Raw genomic sequence first — 21,843 nt, 5'->3', positions numbered from 1 at the left:
CAGTTTGGTGAGTATGCAAGTATGCACATAGACATCTCAGTCTCAGTTGATTCTTTCCCACCACTACAGGAACACCAGGGTCAACCAGCTGTTCAGATATAAATTCCTTAACAAGCTGTAACCACAGACATAAACACCTCTCTTAAATGAGGAACATTCTCATGATCTTGACACTGCAATTTCTTGGCAATTTCCCAACACTATTAAGAAACATTCCCTAATTTCACAATGAATGCTTGAGGTTTTCTGTTTTGGGGAGTTTTTTTTTCCAATTTGTAAAGAGAAGTAGGGAAGATAAAACTGGACCACTGGGGAGACCAGTTTCATGCTGTGTGGGACTTCTCAGCTATCTGTAGTAGGCAACATGTCTTTGGCACTGCTTTCTGTCCTCTGGCTCATCATTCAAACTCAAGGTAAGCACTAAAATACTGACATTGTATACAAAAATCAAATTATTTAATGCATTTTTAAAGTATCTTTGAGAAAGTAACATTCTTATATGACCCAAGGATCACTACTGTTTGCATTTTGGTATATTTACTCAATTTACATAAACTCCATGATCATAGTCAAGGTGTTGTAATTGGTATAATAATTTAGTTAGGATGTACCTGAAATTTTACTTTTCATTCAATAATGTTACTAGATCTATAATTGTATTTTCTAAAACACACAGTCCAAATAACACCAGAGGGTTAACTTCCAGACCAGAAATCAAGAATTTTCTCACCATCTCCAATGTTATCTTGAATAACATTGGTATTTTCTACTCCATAAGGAGACAATCACCTATCGAGACGCAATCTGACCAAAAACTGTGCTAGGATGGATGACAAGGAAGACTTTTAAGTAAAATTAGCATTAAATAGGACATAATTGCAGTATTAAGCAAAATTAAAACTTAATTGACCAACTGAACACTGTAAGACTAAAATCTATTAAAATTTATTCTAACCTTAGGACACCTGGGTGGCTCAGTCGGTTAAGCATCTGCCTTCAGCTCAGGCTGCGATCCCAGGGTCCTGCGATGGAGTCCCACATTGGGCTCCTTGCTCAGCAATGAACTATTTCTCCTTCTTCCTGCTGCCCCCACTGCTTGTGCTCTCTCTCTCTCTGGCAAATACATAAAATCTTTTTAAAAAAATTAAATTTATTCTAACCTCAACTCTACAACTCTTTCCATTAATTGGATTCATATTCTCCATTGATAAAAAAAAACTTTTAGTAATATATTTACAAATTTCCTGTTTTCTTGTGTAATGAATCCTCCTTGGGATAACATCATAGCAGAACTCTGGGGGCTGAGTAGGAGAAAATTTTTGCTTATTTTCCTTCAGTTTCTCCACATCAGCCAGGTATAAAACTACTTGGTGTTCCCAGGGTCAGTGGGAAAATTTCAGTGGGAAATTGTCTCTAAGCACAGACATTTATTTTAAAAAATACGACTGACCTTACATGAGTGATTGAACAATTAAAAGAAAAAATAAAGTGCACCTGCCATCTTCCTAGACTGTTACTACATAATTTTATATATTTTATGTTATTCAATTTTTACACCAATCTCCATTTTAGATAAGTAAACTGATAGGAAAGCAAAATAACTTTTAGAAAGTCACTTAGCTAGGACTTAAGACCACATCTTTTGGCTCTGATAAGTTCTTTTCCTACTATATGCAAGCAAAATACAAAATTGTATGTATGTAATATTATACCAAGTGTATCAAGAAGGACATTTAGCCTACTTGCTACCTGATTTTCCTATTTGTTATTTGATGCTTTGAAATTGCCTCAATAGGGGATAACAAAAACTTTGTTTCCTATGAAATCTGAAGTCTTAAGGGCAAATGTTAATGAGAGGAAGAACATAATGGTTTATTGTTATAATTAGAAATGAAATAGTGGTTAGTAGAGTCTTCCCTAATAATGAGGTATTACCTGCTTATGAAAAATTTGATTTTTGGAAGGGGTAGTCAGGGGTTGCACCACAAAGAAAAAAAGACATAGAAAGGAAAAACAGAGATCTCTGAGAACACAGAGAAAAATCCACAATTTTGAAAAGGACTACAGAAGAGGGAACTGGACTACAGGGCAGAATCCTGGCTCTGATAATCTCCCATGTACTGAGAAATCATCTGAAGAATTATTTCATCATCTCCCTATCTTTCCAGAATTAACAGATAGAGCAAACGAAAATTTCTTTGTTATCAAAGCTGATAAGGAGAAGGAGGAAGGAGGACCTTTCTTTTTTTAATGCTTACTTTACGGATGGGAATTCAGTCTTCCATGACATTTCAACAAAGCCAACCAACCCAAACCAAAACAAAACCCAAGACTTTTAATTTGTGTTATATTAATATTATCTCTTTTTCTCTAGCAATATCCATAAAGCAAACACCTGAATTAGAGCTTTATGAAGTAGTTCATCCTAAAAAACTACATATTTTACACAAAAGGGAGATACAGAACAACCAGACAGAGAATGGCAAAGAGGTAAGTAATGTGAATGATAGTGGGATTTCACAACCAGAGAGCCAACAGAGAGACTTTTTACTAATAGAGGTGATGCTTAATAGTTGATTTTGAAGCCCATATTCACAGCTCCTCTTTGTCCAGGAAAAAATACGGGATTCTCAGAATGCTTTTACATTTAAGCAGTAGGAAGCGAGTTAACAGCTTCACCTGTTCAGAAAGAATAAAGCTACTTAGACATTTCTCCAAGTTTGGAGGCTAGGGGGAAAGCACAGGAAGGAAAGCCATTTTCTAGAAAGAAAGGTATCTTGCCAAGTTCACCAAACCATACCCTCACTTCCTGCCCCACAGAATTGCCTGTTCCTTGGCCATTTTGTCTATAATGGAGAATTCAACATTATCTCATTAATTAGCAAGATTTACAAAATTTATTAAAGATATTAACTCTTCATTACATTGTTGCAAATATTTATAATTTTTACCTTAATTCTCAGTAGTTCTTAGTTGGTTTTCTTTAGTATATTTTGTTTGGTTTTAAAGTAATAAAAATATGTGCCTTATTATTTCACCATTAGTGATCCATTAAGATATACAGGACAGGATACTGTACAGTAGAGCAAATAATAAGTTCTTATCTTACATAGTAGAGTTAGTTTAATCTGAGTATTACTACTGCATTATTGTACTTTTTGGAAATCCATCTTAATGTATGATTTGTGTTTTATTTTATATATTTCAGTATATAAAAGAACTATTTTATACTTTAGGTACTTGTAATTTTTCTTTTATATATGCTACATGTATCATTGTATTATAATTATTTTAGATAGACAGAAATATAAATTGATAGCAGTATATCATTAAATATTTTTTAGGAAAGATATGAACCTGAACTTAAGTATCAGATTACATTAAATGGAGAAGAAGTTGTTCTTCACCTGCAAAAAAGCAAGTAAGTTGTACTTCCTGAAAGTTTAATCACTAGAATATTAACAGAATATGGAAAAGTAAACCTTCTTGAGACTCTATTTAGTGTGATTTGAGATAGAAGACATGAAACATGTTGAGGTTTAGATGTTATTAGATTGTGCTAATGTTAGCTAAGAAGGTTGTTGCTTTCTAAGGAAATTATATGCAAAGTACAAAGCAAAGAGAGCAACACAGATAAATGTTTTTCTTCCTTAATACTTCTCCCAATTTACTGAAAATCTTTTCTACCCATATGAACTCAAATTTTTGATGTGGCTTCCCATTATTTTTATAAGAACATATGTAAGGGTCATTCAGGGTACAGAGCCTTGAGATATCCCTGGAGATGGGGCTCCACCAAATTCGCCATCTGTTAGTAAACTTCTTCCTGATACATGGTCTTTTATGAATGTTTGTGACCCAGAACCCTTCAGAGGCCCTCTAGAGCCTGGGTCTTTGATGCAAAGAATCCCAAAATAACCCATTTGAGGATAGAGAATTTGTAGCTGAAAAGTATCTGGGGGCATTTCTTCCCTTGAATCTAACGGGTATAATCAATGCTTTGATTTGCTTCAGCAACGTTCCAACGTTGGAAAAGAATTAATAGGTCAGAATGTCTGCTGTTTCTCACTGTAGACATAATCATTCTTTTACTGCTAAAGGTCATGTCAGGAGCAATAAATAGTCCTTATTATCACCCTAAGTGTATCTTGCAACTTTTTTGAACTTTGCAGACATCTCCTGGGGCCAAACTACACTGAAACATATTACTCACCCAGAGGAGAGGAAGTCATTACAAGCCCTAAGAACATGGTAGGTTCTGAATGCTTTCTGGGACTCTTTCTGAGATCTGCCACTTATGTTGTAAGATGCATAGGTCCTAGGACAGCTAAAAAAGAAATCAAAGGGCTTGGAAACAAGGTGCTTGTCTATGACCAATAAGACAACAGATGAAAATATTAAAAAATCATAGTCAGCATTTTTTAAAGGTAAGGAGAGTAAGAGGCTTCCAAGTATCGCATTTGCAGAAACAACAAGTCCACTTTCCCCTAAACCATCTTATCAAAAGGTTAGAAATATTCATGGGGCGCCTGGGTGGCACAGCAGTTAAGCGTCTGCCTTCGGCTCAGGGCGTGATCCCGGCGTTACGGGATCGAGCCCCACATCAGGCTCCTCTGCTATGAGCCTGCTTCTTCCTCTCCCACTCCCCCTGCTTGTGTTCCCTCTCTCGCTGGCTGTCTCTATCTCTGTCAAATAAATAAATAAAATCTTTAAAAAAAAAAAAAGGTTAGAAATATTCTGCCTGGTAGCTACTTGAAACATCATATAGTTATTTATTATTTTTGAACAATATATGCATATATCCTGAGGTGAGAAATGGAATATCAATTATTTAATTAATTTAATTTTATATCTCATTAAACTGCCATGCCATAGATAATGCCAAGGCCTAGATGCCAGACATAGAAAATCAATGCCAAGGTAAGAACAGGAAGAGAATACAAAAAGACAATTATGAGGTGTTACCAAGCTAAGTGAATTTCTCAGAGCCACTCTCCTTGGGCACCTCCAAACATGTATGTGTGTATAAAAAGACAAAAATTCAGTCACAAAATGGCTCTTTGTTCCCTTCTCACATAAAATTTCTCATTTCATGGATATCTGGATTTTGTCTAACATTTACATTAATTCATGCTCAAGTGTGAATGGCTGATGGTATCTTAATTTGGTACCTTTTCCAAGTCCTCCACAAGAAAATGTTTATGATGACATGGTTTCTTCCAAATCAAGAAAAACATAGAATTTTACACCCTTAAAACAAGTCAGTTTATTCTGAACAGAGTTTATTCAATAGCTTTGTTGGATCATTCTACATAAGTGACCCCTTACTTTGCTTATATGGAGCACCAACCATGTCTGAATCTCTAGTTGTGAACAAATTTTCTGTGGTTTTGATGCTGGTAAAGGGATTCAACTAACACACCAATTAAAATGAGTTGGTCCAGCCCCATGAGGGGCTTAGGAATGGTAGTGTGACTTCTTAAGAACCCTGGAATCTAGAAAAATGGGCACCTCATTTTATTGATACGTGATGCACAGTGTCTTAGGGGCTCAGCACAGGGAAGCCAGATTCTCAAAAGTGGGTCCTCAAACCTGAGAGCTCTCTAGGAGTACTGTCAATCCCAGGGGGCTGCCCACTTCTCAGCTGCGGCATCTGCTTTCACCATGAGCCCTTTTAAGTTTACACTCCTTGGACTTTTCTTTCACGCAATTAGTGCCAGAAAGACAATCAATCATCAAATATGGAGTTTCCAGGATCAGTAGTGGAACAGGTCGTAAAATCTCCGAAGTTCTCACTGTTTTTGTTTCTGGGAATTGGTCTGGCTGCCACCATAATTTGAAGAACCTTCCTACGTATTCAAAATAACAGCTTTCACCACAACTGTGATATGTTTATTCTTGTAGTTAAAAATATATATTTCTTTATTCCATTTTTAGGAACATTGCTACTATAAAGGACACATACTAAATGAAAAGGATTCTGTTGCCAGCATTAGTACTTGTAATGGGTTGAGGTGAGTCACTTACAAAAACGTTAAACATTAAGTACCATTCTATTACACAGAATTGAGTCTTCCTGGACAATTCCTGTCTTCTTATTATTCTTGGTAAAATTTTCTGCATAGATAAAATGCTGTTAAAATGAAGATTCAAGTATCACCTTTGCAATCATTTTATGATTATGTTTAACATAATTTTTAACAGCATATGCTTTCACACATACATGCACGTGTGTGATAATTTTGTTTACAAAAATAATTCTTGCCAATTAGGGAAAACTTGGAAAGTAAGAAAAAGTATAAATAAGAAAATACCAACCAAAAAATTGTGTTTAGGAGTGACTACTATCATTAACATTTTGTCATGTTTGCAACCTTCATGCAAATAGACATATATCTTTTACATGGTTGAAATATGAAATAAAATATATATAATTGTTCTTCTAACATATTTCATGCCACATGATATCATAAGCCTTTTCCCATATCATAAAATGCCTTCACAGATGTAATTTTTAATGACTATCTATGCTGTATTTGTAATCCTTCATCATATGAATTCATTTTAGATTTCTGAACTGATTTTCTTACTAATAAGAAGAATTCTCTAAGCTACCACTAGTTACAACCTGTTCCTCTGGCTGATTTGCTCATGATTCTTTCTCTCCTCTGGGGTTCTCAGCATCTAAACACCTTTTTACTCTGTCCTCCATGATATTCCTAGGACCTGCCAAGAAATGTTTGCTAAGAATATAAATAAACTATGGACAAATATTTATTGAGTTTATGATATAAACTCTAAAATCTTTGGGGTAGCTTCATCTTAGCAATTCTTGTTCAGAATTTTCTAGTAAATAATATAGACTTCATTCTACTATTGGCCAGTACTGATTATAACTTAAATTAGCAAAAGTTAGCTGGAAGGCCTCTGAATGAAAACTGTATGTGTGAGCTTTGGATTTAGGGAGAGGTATACTCCGTTCTGGTCAGTATTGTGACTCTGTGGCAGAGAATCTTGAAATATGTGTCTCTGTATCTCACAGGGGATACTTCACACATCATGACCAAAGATACATGATAAAGCCTCTGAAAAGCACAGACCAAGAAGAACATGCTGTGCTCACATATAACCAGGAGGAGCTGGACCTGGCTAATCACACTTGTGGTGTAAGAAATGTTGGCAGGAAACAAGGCCGTATTCGAACCTCCAGGTCACTCAAAAGCCCAGAGGTAAGTGTAGATTTCCTATGTCATTGTTTCTTCCAATTATCTCAGCAATGATATATGGTATATCATTGTGTTCAACAGTTACTGGTACAGGTAAAGCCAATAATTCATTTACTTATTTAACTTAATTTCCCTCTGGAAAAAAAATCTCATTGCAAGTTTTTCAGTCTTTTAGAATAAAGATGATTAATAATGATGTTATTTTACTCTTTGTAAAGCAAGAAGACTTTCTTCAGGCTGAGAAATACATTGATCTCTTGTTGGTGCTGGATAATGCCTTTGTGAGTATGAAATATGTATGCTTCTTGGGCAGTTAAGTCAACTTTTAAGTTTTCTTATCAAATAAACAAAGGAAATAAGCTATCCTAGCTGAAAATGCAGACTCTGGCCACCTGATTGTCATGTCTTTTCTAACTGTCTTGCTGGCCGTAGTTCTTTTTTTTTAATAATAATTTTTTATTATATTCTGTCAGTCTCATTCACTCGCTGACCCTTTAATATCCACCTGCTGCCAATATTTTCAGATATTGGAAGTATTCTTTTTTTTTTTTTTTAAAGATTTATTTATTTATTCGACAGAGAATAGAGACAGCCAGCGAGAGAGGGAACACAAGCAGGGGGAGTGGGAGAGGAAGAAGCAGGCTCATAGTCCAAGAGCCTGATGTGGGGCGATCCCATAACGCCGGGATCACGCCCTGAGCCGAAGGCAGACGCTTAACCGCTGTGCCACCCAGGCGCCCCTGGAAGTATTCTTATACAAGATAGCGATAAGAAATCAACCATAATAATGAAAAACAAAAAAGAATGGGTTATTAAAATATTTTTAAAATTCTAACTCTATTATGTAAGTATAAAGTAGATACAAAATTATATGTATTTTACAAATTATACTTATATCCATTAAAATACTATAACCTGTGATCCTAAAGTGGCAAATATTGTTTTATAATCAAATTTTAATAATACTGAAATTGTTAGAAATATTGAAATTGTTAATTTGATTTCCTCAAGTTAAAAATGAAAAACACTGATAATATAAGAATTCCTACTTCTTTTCTTACCAAAAAATTCTGACCTTTAAAAAGACTTTGTTGAAACACAGTGTTATATAAGTCAGACATGAATGAATACGCATTTACTTATGTTGAAATGATTAATTTTTCTTAAAATGTTAAATCCTGTACCACATCAACTTTTTAAAAATTATGTTTGCATTTTGTATTTTACAGTATAACACGTATAAGGGGAATCTAACTTTGATAAGAAGCTTTGTGTTTGATGTGATGAACCTACTCAATGTGGTAAGATATTTGTCCTGTAAACATGTATTTCCACATACAAGCTTGGGGCTTCCCTATGGTTTCACAAAATAAGGAGTTGGGAGGGTCATAATGGCTTAATGTCAGCAGTTTTGGGAAATTTAGCAGGAAAGGATCAACATCAAGGTAAAATCACATGTACTATAGCAAAGGCAACTTCTAGGATTTCTATTTTCAAAATATGATTCACTTATCCATCACTTATGGTCAACAAAAGATCTAAGACAATAAAGAATTCTCAAACATTTTAATGAAGAAAAATGCTCTTCCCACAGATTTATAATACCATAGATATTCAAGTGGCATTGGTAGGTATGGAAATCTGGTCGGATGGTGATAAGATCAAGGTGGTATCAAACACGGGTGACACTTTTAACAACTTTCTGAATTGGCATCGTTCTAACCTGGGAAAAATGAAGATACATGACCATGCACAGCTACTCAGGTGAGCATATGCTGGCCGGGACCGGGTATATGTAGGCAGAGTGGAGAGTTAACCCAAAAGGTTCTTGGCAGAGATTTCTGTTCAGTTATATCTCCCCAATCAGTTGTCAGAGAGCCTGAAATTCTACCAGTAGGGATTCACCTGTAAGAATGTGAAGACCCATGTCAGGTTTACTAAAACGGACTCCTGGATCTGGTGATCATCTGTGATCATATAATGCTATGGAATAGCAGAAACATTTCTGGAGCCTAGTGAATATAAAAAGGGTGGAACAACACGGGAAATCTAAAACATAATTGACAAAAGCTAATGGCTCCAAAGACTCAGATCCTGACAATAGATCTTTAATTTTCACACAGTGGAATTGGTTTCAACGATGGACGTGTAGGAATGGCATCCTCGAATTCCTTGTGTTCCCCAGCTTCGGTTGCTGTTATTGAGGTTTGTAAACTCACAGTAAGGCTCCCTGTGGTTCTGTGTCCTCTATGAAGACCAGCATGATGCCTTTTACAGAGTTAGCCTGAAGAACATTTGCTGAGTCAGTAAATAAGAGTAGAAATGAACCTACTGGTAAATCATTACACTGAAGGTACCTTGGATTATGAAACAGAATATCTCCTTACATCGGCCCTTCCAGAAGTCTTCATTCTTTAGTTGTATTAGGGAATAAGAGCAGGAAGACTGGAACAGAAAGGGAACCCAGATGCCCTCTGTGGCCTGAGCAAACTTCAAATTATCTTCAGTATCAATGGTCAGAGAGGTCAGAGAAGGTACATTTTTGTGTCATATGGCCAAGTACTACCTATGTCAAGCATTATGACAATAGGTTTTGGAGGCCTTTGAACACCTAGTGTGGTACTTCCTAGGTAGAATGTAATTACCTTAATTTACTCATTGTTTACCAAGAGCTCCTCATTAGCTCCGAAAATATTTATTGAACACTGATTCAATGGTTAGATTCACAGAAGCCAGCCATTTCAAATGTTAATTCAACATTTTATAATAGCCAATGACAGGGAAAGGAGGTTAATGACTCATTATTTTGCATCTGTCGAACTATTCTATTAAACTAGGAAATAACTGAATATAAGTAATAGATCTTTCTTTCTTTCTTTTTTTTTTTTTCCAGGCTAAGACAAAGAATAATGTGGCTCTTGTAGGAGTGATGTCACATGAGTTGGGTCATGTCCTTGGTATGCCTGATGTTCCATATTATACCAAGTGTCCCTCAGGGAGTTGTGTGATGAATCAATACCTGAGGTGAGACCTTGTCACCCTTGAGAAAAACATATATATTCTTATATCTTAAAGAATTCAGATTCAGTCTATATAGTGAATGGGCATTTTTTGCCAAGGGCTATGAATCACATTAATTCACCCTATAGTCTCTTGAAGCACAGGTTTTACCAGCTTATCGGGGCTCATTATTTAAGATTTCCAAGTATGCCAAGTTAGAGATGATGAGTATGGTAACTGTGTTATTTAAACTTAAAATAACTTTAGCATTAAATAACATATTTTTTTTAACAATAGCCAAGATGAAAGCAACCTAAGTGTCCATCAATAAATGAACAGATTAAGAAAATGCTACACACACACACACACACACACACACACACAGTGGGATATTAATCAGCCATAAAGAAGAACAAAATCTTGCCATTCGTGTCAACATGGATGGACCTAGAGGGTATTATGCTACGTGGAATAAATCAAACAGAAAAAGACAAATATATCATTATTTTGCTTATAAACGCAATCTAAAACATAAAACTAACTAACAAACAAATGAACAAACAGACAGAAACAGAAATATACTCATAAATACAGAGAATAAACTGGTGGTTGACAGTGGGGGTAGGGGAAGGGTAAAATAGGTGAAGGGGATTAAGAGGTACAACTTCTATTAAATAATAATATGTTTTCTAAAAATATGTATCTAATTAAGATAATGACGACAGTCATATATCTCCATCACTAATCACTCAACCCATTTTTATGTTATTATTAATTAGCTTCTAATGCCAGTCATTTTGCAAGGACTTGGGATAGAAAAATAAAAAAAGAATACCTTTCTCATGAATAGGTAGAGAAATACATCCTAATATATCCAAATATATCCTAAGTCTGCAATTCTTCCCTTTCACTAATTCATTATTATTATCTCTTACCTCTCAGCCCTCAATGGTGATCACAAATGGTGAGACTCATTCATCATTCCTGCCATTTAGGACAGTACTGAATCCACACAGGAATTTAAAATCTTCCAGTTCTACAAGCTCAGTGTCAATTTTCCTAGTGTAATATGTATGCTCTTTCATCCTCCACATATAACATAGTGCAGTCCTAAACAGATACTGAATTTGGAGTTCCCATTGAACCAGGTGATAGAGTTAGACAAGCCAGATTCTCATGTTAATTTATCACTAGATATCATGATTTTTCTTCTCTTTACAGTTCAAAATTCCCAAAGGATTTCAGTACAACCTGCCGTTCATATTTTGAGAAATACATTTTATCTCGAAGACCAAAGTGCCTACTGCAAGCACCAATTCCTAAAAACATAATAACAAAAGCAGTGTGTGGGAACCAACTTCTGGAATTAGGAGAAGACTGTGATTGTGGCTCTCCTAAGGTATGAAAATATCCACAGTTTAAAAATTTATTAGAGAGTTATTGCAGCATGAGAATTATGCTGTTTTCTTTTTCTTTTCCTTCTTCAAGGAATGTTCTTTTGGAAATTCTAAAGACAAACATGGCATCATAGTAAAAAAAAAATAGGGTTGCACTTGTGGTTTTTTTTTGTTTTTTTTAAGATTTTATTTATTTATTTATTTATTTATTTATTTATTTATCTATTTATTGAGAGACAGAGAGAAACAGTGCAAACTAGGGGAGGAGCAAAAGGGAGGGAGAGGTGGCAGGGATAAAATCCTAAGCAGACTCCACACTGAGCACAGAGCCCTACATGGGGCTTAATCTCACAACCCTGTGTTCATGACCTAAGCTGAAACCAAGAGTTGGAAGCTTAACTGACTGAGCCACCCATGTGCCCCACACTTGTATTTTTAATACTGATTTTAGCCATATTTTGAAAGGCATTTCAAAAGCCAGCATACACTTATGGGATGATTGTATAAAGTTCAATGTAAAGAAGTAAATCTTTAACATGTCACTTACAATCTTTCCTAGACATATTGGTCAGAAATTCTTAAATCACCTAGTCACAGTTGATCATTTGTTGAATGAAAACAATTACAGATCTAGAAGCAAGTTCCCTCCATAAAGAGAGCTGGCCTTCCCTCACCAAGCCAGTGTATAAACCAGGAAGCAAATGAAACAGAGGAGAAAAAGAAAAATCACATAAACCTGGAGAAAATTGGATATTAATATAAAACATCTAAGATAATTACTATAATTCTGCTAATCTTTATAAAAATCTGACACCTGCAAGGTATCAGTATACTGTAAAGAATGTCTCTGATAGAATATTGGCCAGCAATCCCACACTAGTTTCTAAGAGAACATTCTGAGTTCCTAGTAATCTTCTCTTGCTTTTAAGACTGAAAAAAATGAGTTACTATTTGAAGAGATTTTTTTATGTGTCAATCAGCAAAATAAATTTTTATGCACACCATATCTCCTTTATTACTCACAACAAACCTACAGAATGGGTTTTGTTATTATCCCAATTAGAGAAGCGAGACTCAGAAAAACTAAGTAACTAGTTCCAAAGATCCAAAGCCAGTAATGAATGAAGCCTGTGGCAACCCAAGATTAATTCATTACTTTAAGAGGCTCTATGACAATGGAGAGGGCATAAATTTTCTCTGTCCTTCAGTTATTTATTCAGACATTTTAAGCTGTTGAATTACATTAGAAGATTTAATGGTGTAACTTAATCATTTGTAAAGAGTACTACAAATACTCTTTCAGTTAGAATGAAATGCGAAATAATGGAAATGATTTGTTACTTTATAATAAGGTAGATATAAGTTTATCTCATTCCTACTTGCTTGCATTCCCATATGGCTTCTTGGGTGGAAGACCACTGAAACTGTTCACAACCCAGGGTACTTCTGATCTCAGCAGGCCCAGGGCCTGTAGTCAGTGCACACTGACAAAAAAAGACAGGGGAGAGAGAGAAACACTGTCTATGTGATGGGTGAGGTCTAATATTCTCTAAGTATATCAGCCAGCTCCTGTATGGCTTCCATTTTGTGTTGCTTTTCTTCTTAAGGAGTTGAATAAAACTAGAGGTCAGACTTATAAACAGCTGAATTTTAAATAGCTGTTTTCCTACCTAAAAAGTAGTATATAAGCATTATATAGTATCTTTTAGTGAAAAATCCAATTTTCCATGATCCCGTATGCTATTTTACTATTTTTATGTACCCATTTAGGGTTTTTTCTAGATCTTAAAAACAACCATTCTACCGATCTACCTAGATATCACACAAGCATCACACACTATTTTAGTGACTTTAGTCATAGAACACGTTTTAATATCTGCAGTGCCAAGTGTGTTCATTTTTTGAGGTGGAATATGCATTGTCATTCTTCAGTGTTCATTCTCCCATATAACTCTTGGTATTTTTTTTTTGTCAGTTTGCTCATAAATACAATTGAGATTCTGATTGAAATGCATGAAATTCATATTTTGCTCTGAGGGTCACTGGGATTTTCACGATATGATTGTTTTATTGTTTTAATTTTTTAAAAGATTTTATTTATTTATTTGAGAGAGAGAGAGAAAGACAGCAACGGAGATAGCCAGAGAGAGCACAAGCTGGGTGAGGGGCAAAGGGAGAAGCAGACACCCTGCTGAGCAGGGAGCCTGATGTGGGGCTCAATTCCAGGACCCCAGAATCATGACCTGACCCAAAGGCAGATTCTTAACTGACTGAGCCACCCAGGCGCCCCTCAATATAAATATAAAGTTCTTCATGTAGTTCTTGCATATGATGAAGTGATTTTCTATTTTTCTTTTTGCTATTAGTATGCATAATGTTTAGTTTTTTATATTAGGTTCTACTTTATTACTCCTTTTGATGCTATTTTATTATTATCTTAAAAAGTGACTTTATCTTAAAAAGTGACTCATCCATTTTTTTTAGATTTGATTCTCTATTTTTTCCCAGGTCAAATATTTTACTACATATAAAAAATGAAAATGTGATTTATTCTTTCCAATTATTACTATACTTTCATATCTTTTCTCTCTCATAGCATTTGTCATAATTTTCATAAAAATATAGACTATGAATAATCCATGTCTTACTATTTATTTTATTAGTTATATTTTTGCTATTTATTAGATAGATTTTCTTTCTTTCTTTATAGATTATCTTTATTTTCTAATCTTTGCCTTCTATCACAATATTAGTTGTTTTTTACCCTCAGTCTCTTAATTTGATGGATGATATCACTTTATTCTGTATTGTGGAGACACCCTTGTACTTTGGTGAAAAAAAAAAAAACCTTGCATAGTTGTAATGGAGAGTTATAATATTAATAATCTGTTGTTCTGTTAATATTTTATTCAAGTTTTTGCATTTATATTCAAAAATGAAAATTGTGTATGTGTATGTATGCATGTGTGCGTGTGTATATGTATGGGTGAGTGTGTATACATGTGTGTGTGTTCATGTATGTACGTGTGTATGCATACATGTGTATGTGTAAATGTGTGTGAGCATGTGTGTGTGTATTCATTACCAGCTGTCATTATTAGAATCATGCAGGCTTAGTAAAATAAATTGAGAGTTGTAAATTTTTTTCCTACCTTCAAATAGTTTGAATAGTATAGAAATATTCTTCTTGGAAGTTTTAAATTAATTTACATGTAATATCATCTAGGTCAAATCTATTTATGGTAATTCTTGGATAATTCTATTTTTGTCCTTTTAAGAGGTAGTTTTCATTGCACTTAACATTATTTTCTATTATTGTCTCCTTGGTCATTTCTTCTGGAATCTGTATAGTAGAGTAATTTAATTTAAAAAGTGAAATTTCTTTGCCATCTTGTACTAAAATTGTACACACCTGGTCTATAGAAAAAAATGCTGAACCCACTTTCCCATCGTGTGTGTTTTAAAGGAATGTTCCAATCCTTGCTGTGAGGCCATGACCTGTAAATTAAAATCTGAAGCTGATTGTAGAGGAGACACTATGAACCATATCATGTAAGACCTTTTTTTCTCTTTCTTTGTTCCCAAATGTTTTCTCACTTTTATTTCAGATTTGAGAAAGATGTGTCACTGAGTTCTGCAATACAATAAAACACAATCCACTTCACATTTTTATTTATTAATTTTTTGAAATTTTTATTGCTTATTTCTTAAATATTTTTTTACTTCATATTTTTAAAATAATTCAATTTCAGAAAAGAAAAAAGAAAGCCACCACACTGAACAAGAACAACTCATGGTTGTGTGTTTACTAATATACTAATGAGAGCAGTAGCTACATGGTCATCTGTGAGATCTGAGATTAAGACTGCTTAAATCTATGCTAAAAACTATAAATTTCTGTGAGGCTGTAATGAGTTTAATACAAACTAAGATGAGAGAAAGAAAAGTTCATTTAAAAAAACCCTCTGTTAAGAGCTGATAATTGTAATTTAAAAGGTAGTCAGAAAATCAGTAACATTTAAGAACATATACTATATGGTTTGACAGTTTTCTTCCTTTTAAGTGTTCCAATAAACTATAATCTATGTATTACTCTTGGGCTTTATAGAATCCTACATCCGTTGGGCTAGAGAGTCCAACTGCTCTGACTGACTGAATATGGTATTTGTTTCAGTGAAAAATAGTCCCTGGACAACAAAAAATCATAAATGGGGAAAAACTCAGGATAAAATATATGGAAAGTGTTATTACTCCCCACTCCCTCCCCTGAATCTTTTCTGGAATTGAACCTGCAGAAACATTATAAAGGGAATAATTGACTCAGAAACCATCGACTACCACTTCCTTAAGAAAGGACCAGCCAGGTCCTAAGACCAGGAGCAGCACCCACTCCTTCAGCAAGCCCCATTTGACCCGGACCGCTGAACCTCAAGTGTGATCCACTCTGCAGGGAACTCTGGAAATTATGCCCATCTTCTTATTTGGTCACAGAGACAAAAGCTTAGCATCTCAAAAGATACCCATTCAACCCCTCAGGGGCTTGAAATGATAGGTGTACATGTCCCATTACTGAGCACGATTGGCAATCTAGTATCATGGAAGGGAAATGGACTCAGGAAACTTCACTTCTTTTCTTAGTTCTGCCCAAAACTAGCTGTGGGACTTCAAACCAAGTTATTTAATTAGTGTTCTCACCTACAAAATGGAGCTACTCTTGTTGTCACCCAGTAGGGTTCTTAGTATTATTTAAATTTTATAAATGTTATCAATGTTACATAATATTTTATAATTTGTAATAACCGTGGCTTCCAATTTTTTTTCTTTTAATCAGACAATGAATCAAAGAATCTACTTCATTGAGATGCTCCTTGCTAGGACAAGAATCAAGAAATCTAAACTCGTATTTAGATATATTTTGCTTTTCACTTGGCATTGTACTTACATTTTTATCAGTCCAGCCAAGAGGTAAATGTACTCAGTGAAATTTTCTGTTTTCTAAAGCCTGATCTTTATGTATTTTTAAGGATGGTGAAGGTTGCTGCCTAGCTCTGCTCTTTGGAGAACGAAAGAAATTAGCCTTTGACCAAAACTCTAAATTATGCAAGCTCAATCAGAACTGTAAAATGACAAGTGGCTTATGTTTTTACCCCACTCTCATTTTACTAGTATAGCCCATGACAAAATAAGACCCCTTGATGAGTGAAGCCTTTGGCGGGAGAAGGGAGAACAGAATTCATGTGTCATGTACCCATCCTCTGTATTCCACTTACCTCGCTCTTAGAAGTGAGTTAGTTGTCTGTATCGTGTGTCTGTATCATGTCAAGATTAACTAAGCATAAACATTTTTCATTTTGTCTTGTATAATCCTCTCACCATCACAGATAGTGTTAATTTTGAGAAGTCTTCATGCTCACAATTTAGCCTGACCATCAAGGAATGCTTCATCCATCTGTTGATTTAACGTACCCCATAATGTCAGTGAATAAAACCACAACTTTTTGAGCCTCTTGTGTGTGGTCATTTTCAAAAATGAATATTTTCCAGCTTTGTTGTAGGTTTGCATTAGGTGTTAAAGTCTCACATAATTAATTTGACTATTTCCCCTGTGGTCCTCTAATAGTATTGCCACAGGCAATCAGGCATCACCATGTGAAGATGAAAAAAGAAGGTCACACCATCTTTTAATGTCCAAAATGAAATGACTTGAGGCCTGCCACATAAGATTAGATTTCTTCCTGAGGTTTCTTTCTTTACAAATTTTTTAACAATTACTGAAAAAAATTACTCAAAATTCCACTGATGCTTATACTGGGAGAACAGGAAATGAGACATACATCTAAAGATTGGGCTTTGCAAAGAACAACCTTCCAGAAAGCCCTGCTTACAAGTGTCACCTGCTTCCCCCTTCACTGCCTCACTGTTATTGCTGGGCTTGGCACTACGAGGGGTGCAGGTGAAGCTGCATGTCCAATGTCACTGAAAGCCATGCTACAGCCCACGTGCATAAATTGTGAATATTTTCACTGTCCACTGGTAGGATACAGACTTCCAGCCAATTCCTCCATGGCAAAAAGCTTTCTTTTGGCATATTTCCCTTCCCTACTTCATGCTCAGATAAAGGTTTCTTATAGTAAAGTTGCCTGAGCTGCAAAAATTATAGGCAGTGAGTATGTGAGTGTCAATTGTTAGATTTTCAGGAATATTATGAGTTGGTTGTGAAACACAGCCATTACTCAAAACCAATAAATTTTTATAAATATAAATTTATAATTAAATATGTTATATTTAATCTTATAGAGTTCTCAGAGGCTTTTCAGAGTTCTTCAGAGAAACAGAATATATAGATAGATAGATATAAAATGAGATATATTTATTTTATGTATTTTATGTATTTAGTCATGGATATGTATTTATGTATTTTATTATATACATTATTATATATCATATAATATACATATTTATAGAGAAATTGAGATTTATTATGAAGAATTGCTTATTATGAGGAATTTGCTCATATGATTATGAATGCTGAGAAGTCCCAGAATCTGCCACCTGCAGGCTGGAAAGCCAGAATAGCTGGTAGTATAATTTAGTCCAAGGGCAGGAGAAAGTGAAATGGAATGTCCCAGCTTAAGCAGGCACACAGAAAATAAAAAGAGTGAACTTCTTTTTCTTCTGCCCTTTGTTTTACTTAGTGCCTCAACAGACTGGATATCGGGCACCCACATGGAGGAGGGCAATCTGCTTTACTCAGCCCACAGATTCAAATGTTAAGCTCATCCAGAAACACCCATGCAGACACACCAGAAATAATGTTTAATCTGGGCACCTCATGGTGCAGGCAAGTTGATACAGACGATTAATCATCACAAAAGCAAAGGGCATACTCAAAACTTATGACTTCCTATTACACTACATTTCAACCTATGTTCTTCTGATTGTTTAGTTCTACCATAGCTGTGTGCTGGCAGTGCTGTACACCCACGCAGGGCATATAGCAATGGTACACCTCTACTGCATGTTCAGTGACGTCACATTGGTAGATTGAAATGGACCATGGTGGGAAAATAATATTACATAAAAAATAAAATGACATTAATCATTTATTGATTTGCTTATTGTCTATATTTAAGAAAGTGATAGAAAAATGTTATAACGCAGATTAAATTAAAAAATGTGTTTTTATAATAATTATGATGTGAATAGCATAAAACCCTGAGGTACTACTCCAGTATTTGAAAACTCTTATCCAATTCAGCAAAAAAGTTACTTACATCTTTGACAAATGAGTGAAATTCCAACATATAGCTTTGATGTTTCAATTTCACTCATTTGCATAAACAAAGGTATGAACTAATATTCATATCAGAATTAGATTCACACATCACATGCAACCATAGTTTGGCCTCAGACATAAGTGTTCAAAAGAAATCAGTGAAAGCATTCTGTGAAAACCTAATGACTGTATGGAATTTACAATAAAGAATATCACATATTTTATTATTTTAAAATTATATGTCACACATACTTTCTACCTGTAAAATTTACAATAAACATATGTCTTTATGTGCATACATGCATTTGTTTTTCCGAAGAGTCAATTATTAAAACTTTACCAGCATACCACTGACTAGAGTACATTAAGTGTAAAGTTTTTAAGTCATATACATGCAACCATTTCAGTGTATTCAGAATAGGATGGATTCTATTAGCCTAGAAATCTGATCATGAGCCCGTCTCCGCACTCTTCTCCCCTACTGAGTAAATCCAGGTATAAAATCTGGTCTTTTTCTCTACCTTCCAGTGTTTTTTGTTTTTTTGTTTTTTTACCAAAAAGATCCCTTGCGTCTTTCTGAAATTTGCCTTTATCAGAGCTACTCCAATCTATCCAACATGGAATTATAAACCTCAAAGGAAAGCAGTCAGGATTCTGGTTCTTTTCCACCTTCAAATAATGTTCTACCTCAGTTACTTGAGACAAATACAGATATATGGGCTGGGGAATGAGGTGCAGAGGGCCCTTCCAAACTCTACCTAGTAACATTCAAGCTTCAAAAACTGGTATATATCATGGCAGGGGGCGGGGGGGATGCAACACCTAACTCCAAGTGGCTTCAGTGTCTAAGTCCTAAACCTTAGTCTAGTGAAAAAGACCTATTACATAATTTTCAATTTCTTAATGATTCTTCATTTATCATGAAAAGATATGCATCTTCCAAAAAGGGGCCTAGAGATTTGGGCAACTTTAAAAGCTGTATATACCCAGCATATCACGAAAAACCGGTTTAAACGAAACTTTTTCCACTGAATTTACCAGGTGTCATAGAACTATTCAGGAAAGAAAAAAAAAAAGAGCATGGCTATAATAAAGATATAAATACTCTTTTTGGAAACCTCCAGATGGCTGACATGTTGGTAGACCAAACATCTGAATAGTTTCCTTTTGATGTTTGGCAATATGCATATAGTCTAACAGTAAAATGTGACGTGTTTTTATCATCTAGAAATTCTTTCAAAAGCACAATTCTGTTTCCAACCAAAGCAAAATCAAAAGACTACCATCTATCTGCTCAGTGTTATAAGCTTTTCAAAGTATTTTTATATCTTTTACATAGTTTGAGTCTTAATGAAAGCATTAAGAGACAAGCATAACAAGTGTTATCTTATTGATCAAAATGATTTTCTGTGGATGGTGATGAATGAAGAGACTCTAAAGTAAAAAGGCAGGAGAGCTTAAAGACAGCTTGAGGACTTAAAATGACACTGCATGGCAGATGAGGAAACAAAGACAGAGACAAGACAAAAGACCTTTGTGAGCGAAGTTATGTATTTTTTGGAAAAGGAAGAGAGAAACAGGATTGTGAACACTTAAAAGGGGAGACTGAAATATTTTCAAATCTTAAGGAGCCCATGTTTGAAGAGAAGAAACAGGCTTAGAAGATAATTTTGAAGGGTCAATTTTAAGAGAGGAGCTCTTAAAAGTAACATTAAAAAAGTAAAAGTAACAGTAAGCATGCTGTTGACATACTGGAATAGATCATGGAAACATGTGGCACAAACAGTGCATTTTAAGTGAGGTATTTGCAAGTGGGCATTCTAGAATTTTGTACTAGAAGATATCTCTGGATTGGACTTTCTTATGAGAAGTTTCTTTAGAACAAGGGTTTGAGGAAAGAGTAGAAGGATGTCCATAAGCCTAGCACCTTAACACCTAGCACTTACCTTAATACCTAGCATATAGCTTGGTACCAACTAGACACAAAAACAGAGAGAGAGGGTGGGAAGGAAAGGGAGAAAGAAAAGAAGAGAAAAGGAGAGAGGGGAGGGAGGGAGAAGAAGTCATGAGAGAATGGGAAAGAGAGTTGCACACAAAGTCTGAGGAAAAGTTATGGTTCAAAAAGAAAGACTGCTTAAAAGGGCGTTTATAAGTCCTTCAAACTCTGAAGCAATGTGTAAAAAATACAAGAAACATGATTTTGACCTCTACTCAGAGTGGGGTAGAATTTTCAAAGAAATAAAGTTAAAGTGTAAGAACAAGATTATGTAATGCAACTCTCTATGGTATAAATCTATATTTTGTTTTAGAGAGAGAGGATCAATTATCTGATGATACAGGCCACCTTTAAGAGTAAGAACAAAGTACAATAAAACCAAGCTCGTATTAACTAATTTAACATCGGTAGTTTTGAAAATTTGCAAAGAAGTGCAGTGGTCCATTTAATGAACTAATTTATACTTCCGCTGAAGTATGCATCCCAATCTGCAAGAGGGCTGCTGTGGAAGGCCAGCACTTAGCTAGGGAATTAGCCAAGGCAAGCACCAGACTCCATGACTCTACATGCTCTATTTGGTCACACTAGCACTGAAGGTTCAATCATTCCTGAGAGGTGAGAAAGAACTAGAAATAAAGGAGGTAGAAAGAGGCAGACAGTGAGCAGTAGGGGGAGAGAACCCTGAGGAACCCTGAGGGAACCTGTCACCATCAACTCTGGACACAGCAGTATGACAAGAGGCCAGAGGTTTTTCTGAAGAATTCCATATTTGGGGTCCATTAATGCCTCAGCATCCAAATCTCCCTCACATATCACGGCAAGTAAAAACAAACAAACAAAAAACTAACCTTGGGTAATGGCCAAGTGAGGGGTCTGGCCCTACCTCATCTCTTATGACCTTCTTCAAAGAAGGCCTCACTTTTCCTGAATGTTCTACCCAAGGGATGG

General features: G+C 35.2%; 1 protein-coding gene across 1 annotated transcript; it reads left to right on the top strand.

Annotated features, from left to right (window-relative positions):
- Nucleotides 1-256: 256 nt before the first annotated feature.
- Nucleotides 257-17,128, top strand: ADAMDEC1 (ADAM like decysin 1). Its single transcript, XM_011234094.3, has 14 exons — nucleotides 257-413; nucleotides 2,375-2,490; nucleotides 3,345-3,421; nucleotides 4,173-4,251; nucleotides 5,938-6,014; nucleotides 7,043-7,229; nucleotides 7,445-7,507; nucleotides 8,456-8,527; nucleotides 8,821-8,990; nucleotides 9,350-9,431; nucleotides 10,120-10,250; nucleotides 11,448-11,625; nucleotides 15,090-15,175; nucleotides 16,455-17,128. The coding sequence occupies exons 1-14, from the start codon at nucleotides 326-328 to the stop codon at nucleotides 16,459-16,461; spliced, it is 1,413 nt and encodes a 470-aa protein (XP_011232396.1). The 5' UTR covers nucleotides 257-325; the 3' UTR covers nucleotides 16,462-17,128.
- The last annotated feature ends 4,715 nt before the right edge of the window (nucleotides 17,129-21,843 follow it).

The sequence above is a fragment of the Ailuropoda melanoleuca genome, chromosome 5 (assembly GCF_002007445.2).
Source record: "Ailuropoda melanoleuca isolate Jingjing chromosome 5, ASM200744v2, whole genome shotgun sequence".
In the NCBI taxonomy this organism is placed as follows: Eukaryota; Metazoa; Chordata; class Mammalia; order Carnivora; family Ursidae; genus Ailuropoda; species Ailuropoda melanoleuca.
Note: the sequence above shows the minus strand (reverse complement) of the source record. Positions and strands in the feature narration are given on the sequence as shown.

Excerpts from the sequence above, each read along its gene's own strand:
- ADAMDEC1 (XM_011234094.3), top strand. The coding sequence starts at position 326 with ATGCTGTGTGGGACTTCTCAGCTATCTGTAGTAGGCAACATGTCTTTG. Across the intron at positions 414-2,374 it reads GCTCATCATTCAAACTCAAG|CAATATCCATAAAGCAAACA; the intron begins GTAAGCACTAAA and ends CTTTTTCTCTAG. Across the intron at positions 9,432-10,119 it reads CTTCGGTTGCTGTTATTGAG|GCTAAGACAAAGAATAATGT; the intron begins GTTTGTAAACTC and ends TTTTTTTTCCAG.